This window comes from Micromys minutus (assembly GCF_963924665.1).
Source record: "Micromys minutus genome assembly, chromosome: 22".
Taxonomy (NCBI): Eukaryota; Metazoa; Chordata; class Mammalia; order Rodentia; family Muridae; genus Micromys; species Micromys minutus.
This window is the reverse complement of record NC_137957.1, coordinates 2,294,043-2,300,248: the sequence shown is the minus strand read 5'-3', so window position 1 is coordinate 2,300,248 and position 6,206 is coordinate 2,294,043. Positions and strand designations below refer to the sequence as shown.

The 6,206-nt window shown below is 57.2% G+C and overlaps 1 protein-coding gene across 1 annotated transcript; it reads right to left on the bottom strand.

The window, feature by feature from the left end:
- Positions 1 to 603: 603 nt before the first annotated feature.
- C2CD4C (C2 calcium dependent domain containing 4C) lies at positions 604 to 1,872 on the bottom strand (the record flags this gene model as incomplete). The annotated part of the gene is made up of 1 exon (XM_080935205.1): positions 604 to 1,872. One exon carries the CDS (start codon positions 1,870 to 1,872, stop codon positions 604 to 606), a length of 1,269 nt encoding a protein of 422 aa, XP_080791331.1.
- Between the last annotated feature and the right edge of the window lie 4,334 nt (positions 1,873 to 6,206).

Genomic DNA, 6,206 nt, shown 5'->3' with positions numbered 1-6,206 from the left:
GGTTTGAGGCAGAAGATCCTGGGTTACAGGTGGCTCTGGCTGGTCAGCAGGAGTGGAAGGAAGCCAGTGCAAAAGAGTCATCAGCCAAGACTCACTGCCTGCCTCTGCACTCTGGGCGCTCTGGCTTTCTTGTCTTCCCCAGCTCCAGCCTAAAGACCAAGCCCTCCTGTGGGGATGATAGAACATCAGCCCTAGAACTGGGGAAGCTAGGCCTACCTGAAGCCAGCCTGGCCAGGGTCGATGACCTCCCACAGACTGGGGGATGTCACAAAGAGGTTCTCAGAGCGTCTGAGCAACCAGACTGTGTGGGAAAACACCCACATGCAGCGAGGAAAAAAAAAAGTTCCACTCTCAGGGACTCTGCTCTGGGTCCCAGCTGCCTTAGGTACCAGGATCCTGGGACTGCTACGAACCCCACAGCTCTATGTGGATGGGCCAAGATGGAGGGGGAAGGTGTCCCGATCAACAGAGCAGTGTTTGCCCCTGCAGCCCATCTTCTTCTAAGAAAAGAGCGATCTACTAAGAAACCCAGGGAACGCAGGGCCACAGGCCCCGCCCACCCCGCTCAGCTGAGCTCAGTATGAAGAGGAGGAACCAGTGACCTCACAGAAAGGGCAACAGGGAGGTCAGTGGCAACTCCTCCTCCCCCAGGAGTGTGTCCCGCTTGAGGCTACTACCCTTATTGACCACCTTGATTCTGAGGGCCAGCTTACGCACACTGGCTGGCCCCAGGCCGTCAAAGAAGAAGTCCTCGTTGAAGATGGGATGGCGGCTGTTTTTGATGATGGTGCTCCGCTGCTTCTGCAGCTTCCCGGGCACCAGGCACAGCCCCACGCAGCAATTGATGCTCCTGGCATCACAGGGCCGGTCATACAGGCCCTCGGCCGCCAGCAGGCGCACACGCAGGCGGGCCTGAGCAGCCTCGTACTCCGCCAGCAGCCTCACGCTGCCCCTGGTGCCCATCCGCACTGTGTGCTCTCCACGTGGTGCCTGGCCAGACTCCGGGCCTGGCTCCGGAGTAGCCCTGCGGGTCAAGCGGCGACGGACACCTGGGCTGGTGTCTGGTGTGCTGTCATCCGCAGACAGGGAGCCATGGCGACCTACCGACTGTTTCAGCTGGCTCACTTTAGCCTGGCTGTCCTGCGCGAAGCCCTTGAGCAGCGATACAGAGCGAGAGAGCAGAGGGGACCCAAAGGGGGACGACTCAGCAGAGGACCCCGTGTCACTTTCCCCGCCACTGAAGTAGCGGCTAGGGCTCATTAGGGTCCCCCCAACCTCCCGGGATCCCCCATCACCCCCATTGGCCTTGGCCCCTGCTCGCCGGCGGCCAGCACCAGGGGATCCGACCTGGGCCAGGGCCCCGTGCTCGCTGTGGAAAAGGGACTCTTTGCGTCTGGTGTGGGGGCTCTCGGCCAGTGTGGCAAAGCCATAGGATGTCTGAGCCTTGGGCACAGAGGGCAAAGACATGGCACTCTGTGCCTGGGGGTCAGCGTTGGTGGCTTCCTCGGCTGTCCAGTCCTCCGCACTCTCTATCTGAATCACATGTCGTGTGGCTGCCTTCAGCAGGTTCCTGCTCTCTGAGGCCAACTTGACCGGCAGCCGGGGGCTGCGAGGTGCTCGACGGGGACCAGGTGAAGCCAGGTTTTGCTCTGAGGTGGAGGGGCCCAAGTCTGCCTGCCCCTCAGCCTCTGTGGGGCCTGAGGGCAGCTTGGGCGGGATGAAGAAGTCGGGGATCTTGTCCGGAGTCAGCACGTTACTATACAAAGGGCCCTTGGAGGCCTTGTCCCCAGCCTCGCCACCCACCCCACGGCTGGCTCCGTTCTCCCCAGACCCCCGAAGTCGTTCCAAGAACCACATGTTGGTTTTTCTCATGAGGGCAACAGGCAGGAGACCAGGGCGTCTGGGAAAAGAAATAGGGGGTCAGAGATGACACCTGTGCTCAAAGGTCACCTGTCAGGGCTATCAGAAGGTGGCACCTGTGTTAAGGGGTCACCTGTTAGGGTTATGAAGAGGTTGACATTTAACCCCAGGTATCAACTGACTGTCAGGGAAGTCAGAGGTGGTACTGTACACAGGGGTCATCTGCCAGGGTCCCATGGGGTTGACACCTGGTTTAGGAGTCACCACCTGTCAGGGTCGAAGCCTGCGTAGTGTAGGGTCACGCTGAGCCCTTGGGGCGCCCTGAGCAGGATCAGTCTCCCTCCCACACGAGCTGGGCCCGGCCTGTATCCTGCACACCCACCCACCACCTCGAGGGTTCTGGTCCCCACGCCACCCCGGGGAACCACGGGCCGAGCAGTCCCGGCCCCGCCCCCAGCTGCCACCCACCTGTGGCTTCACCCAGCTGCTGCGCTTTGCGTTGGGGGAGGCGGCGGCGGCGGCAGCCCTGGGCCCGGCGCAGCGAACTGACCGCGCCCCCGACTCCCTGTGCGCCGGGTATGGGCACCGCGGAGCGCGCTGGGCTCACCTGCCGCACGGGCTGAGGCGACTCTGGAACACGGAGCTCGGCTACGGCCCGGCGCAGCTGCGAGCGAGGCGGCAGCGCAGTGGCCAGCTCTGCGCTCGGCGCGGGAAACCGCCCACCAAGCCGTATTCCTGGGAATGCGGCCGCGCGCCCGCGTCCCCGCAATCCGAGAGGGGCGGGGCCTCCCAGGTCTAGGAGGGGGGAACGGGGGCGGGGCTCCTAGTATAAAGAGGGCGGGGTCTGCATGCTGAGCTGGGCCTAGGAGATAGCCTCCTGGTTCAAGCTGGGGATGGGCGGAGCTACTGGTGAATAGGATGGGGCCTGAAGAAGGGGCGGAGCTGGCAGGAGTGGCAGGACTTCATTATTCCGGCCCGGGGCAGGGATGGTAGCAAGGAACCACCTGCCTGGTACAGGGTTAACCCTCCTGGTACAAAGAGTTCTGTGAGGGTTAGGAGCGGGTCCAACTCGTGAGGTGGGTCGGGTTCTTGGCGGGGTCAACTTGTATAGCCTGTGGTCCTGAGGAGGACCCAGACTACTGATCCAGGCCTCCTGATGTAGACTGAATACCCGTATGTGGAATACCCATAATCTGGTCCGGAGTTGAGGGGCGGGGCTGGATCCAGCTGAGTCAAGCTGTACCACTTTCCCGGGGCCTCTCCCCTTAGCTCTGGGGAGCACAACAGGCCCCTTCACTAGCCAGCTGATCTTCAACCAGTAACAATAATTCTAATGGTTGGATTGGGAACTGAGTCCCAGTCAGCCTCTACATGACCTTTTCCATCTTCGGTTCCCATGGCCACCCAGCAAGGGGTCATCCTCAGCCTTTATAGATGAGGTGACAGTTTCTCTCTAGAAGAACCCACCCAGAGAAAGATCTGGTCACTGTTAGCTGGGTTTCCAGAGCTCAGCATCAGGTCCTTGATGGAATACACCTTCCATGGGTCTACATTTATCTGGTACCCATCTACGGCCAAATGACTCAGGTGCTGGAAACAGTCTGATGGCTCTCCTGGTGACCTGGAGACAGGTAGCCATGGAACAACACACAGGTGAATGGCAGTATAGGTGTGTGGCTCTCCAGGAGTGCCTGTAACAAACCTGGAGTGGTGACACCTTTAATTCCAGCATTTGGATGGGGGAGGGGGAGAGGCAGGCTCTGCCTAAGGCTAGCCTGGTCTACATACTAAGTTCCAGGACAGCCAAGGCTACATAGTGAGACTGTCTCAAAAGGCAGATGAGGAGGCCTAGCAGGGTAAGGCCAGGGCTCAAACTAAGGGTAGCGACAGGACACAGCCCCCAGAAACCAGGCTGCCAGGGCTTGCTCAGCTGGCTCTTCAATTCCGTGGCTGTACATACCTCACTTCCCTCTGTGTGATGATGGCAAGCTCCCAATCACTCTGAGCCTCTATAGGCGAGCAAGCATCTTAGCCAAGGGCCTCGACTCAAGCAGCAAAGGACCCCAGAGGCTGGCTCCCACAACTAAGCTCAACTGCTGGCTCCTGCACCATTATACTTGGAAGCTTAGAAACAAAGGACCTATCTAGAAGTGGGTCCCCAAACCCACCCACTTGGCCTCTGTGGACCCCACCCTGCAGGGAGGAAGCCTGGCCTTTCTAGTTGGCAGATGGCAAACAGGAGCCTTTTGGTCAACAAAGCCGTCTGCCGCTTTCTGGGCTGCGCAGAGCCATTGGCAAAGACAGCCGTGGCCAAACCCCTCCTATCCCGGACTCAGTTTCAGCTCATGCTGCAGAGCTCCAAGATTAGAGGTCTATTGATCCAGCAGCTTCTTCCTGCAGTCCTGAGTTGTGCCACCTCCTACTGTGTGACCTTTGCCCCTGGGCCAGTGGGAGGGGTATTTCTCAAAGGTCTGTGAGGCATTCTGCTCCCATCTGAGGCTGAAGAGATGGCTCAGTGCTTAAGAGAACTTTGCTCTCAGAGGATCCAGGTGTAATACTATAGAATCAAGGCTCAAGATCCAGTGCCAATCCTATGACTACACAGCTCTAGCAAGGACACTCAGAATGGTAGGCTGTGGGCACAGGGCCTTGACTGCTCCTCCCCCACAGCCTACTCACTTCCAGAGTGTCAGCATTCGGCAGGCCCACAGGAAGCTGCATCTCCCATCACTGTGTAAGGAGCTATGGACACTTCAGAGGAATGACAAACCCAGAATTTGAACTCACAACTCTCCTACAGCCATCCCAAAATTCCTCGGGGTAAATGTTTGTGTGTTGAGTAGTTGATAGTGTGAACAGTAGGGCTGTGGATAAAGTAGGGCTGTGGATAGAATCCCCTCCCCAGAACCATGCATGTGGGCTTCTTGGTGCCTGCCCCTATCACACCTGGGCACCCTAGACTCCCCTGGCTCAGAGATCAGGGAGATGATGGGGCCTGGCCACTCTGCCATCCTTTGGCAAGTCACCTGCTCTCCCAGCATCTCCTAACTGCACAGTGAGATCTGGAGTCCCTACACCCAGACATGTCCAGAGCAGCATCAGCCACAAGGACTTGTGGGAAGGCTAAGGATGTGGATGGACTCACAAATGAGTGAGGCTCATTTAGACCCTCCTTAACCCAGCCCCTGAATCTAACTACACTTCCTCTTCCTGGCCCTCAAATATCCCTGTTCTGCCAATGGACATTTCCCACCATAGTGGTTCTTTTCACTGGACACCAAGTTAATGACTTTGGCTTAAGAAGCCCAGCAGCTTTCTCCAGCATTCCTCGGCCCTGTGTCCTTCACCAGTCCCTAGGCAAGCCAGCTCCACATACATGGTTGTCTGTGCATGGTCTCACTTTGCCCAGAACTCTCCTTCTCCTCCTGGGGAACCACCAACGATCCCTCAACAAAGCCCTCCAGGTTCTCTGGGATCCCTGAGCTCCAGAACTCTTCTTTTTGTAGATGTTATCTGGAAAATACACAGTGGTGACTTGCTGATCAACATCTGGGATAGTCTTGGTGGATGAGAGGTGCTCAAAGGATCATGGTGGGATGAGCGGATGAGCTAGTACATGGGTGGATGAGGAAGAGTGGAATGAAGGTGGGGTGGGTAAATAAATGAATGGGTGAGTGGGGAGATAAAAGAATGGTGGGTGGATGGATGGGTGGGTAGGTGGGTGGATGATGGGTGGACGGGTGGATGGATGGATGGATGGATGGATGGATGGATGGGTGGGTGGGTGGATGGATGGATGGATGGGTGGGTGGGTGGATGGATGGATGGATGGATGGATGGATGGATGGATGGGTGGGTGGATGGATGGATGGATGGATGGATGGATGGGTGGATGGATGGATGGATGGATGGATGGGTGGGTGGGTGGGTAGGTAGATGGATGGATGGATGGGTGGATGGATGGATGGATGGGTGGATGGATGGATGGATGGGTGGATGGATGGATGGATGAATAGATGGATGGATGGGTGGATGGATGGATGGATGGATGGGTGGATGGATGGATGGGTGGGTGGGTGGGTAGGTGGATGGATGGATGGATGGATGGATGGATGAATAGATGGATGGATGGGTGGATGGATGGACGGGTAGATGGAAGGATGGGCGGGTAGATGGAAGAATGGGTGGGTGGGTAGTTGGATGGGTGGGTGGAAGGATTGGCGGGTATATGAGTGGCTAGCTAGAAAGACAAATGTGGATGAGTTAAGAGGTGGATGTTTAGAGTAGGCTTTGACTTTAAAAAAAAAAAACCTGTTTTTTAAAGATTTATTTATTTATTTATTTAT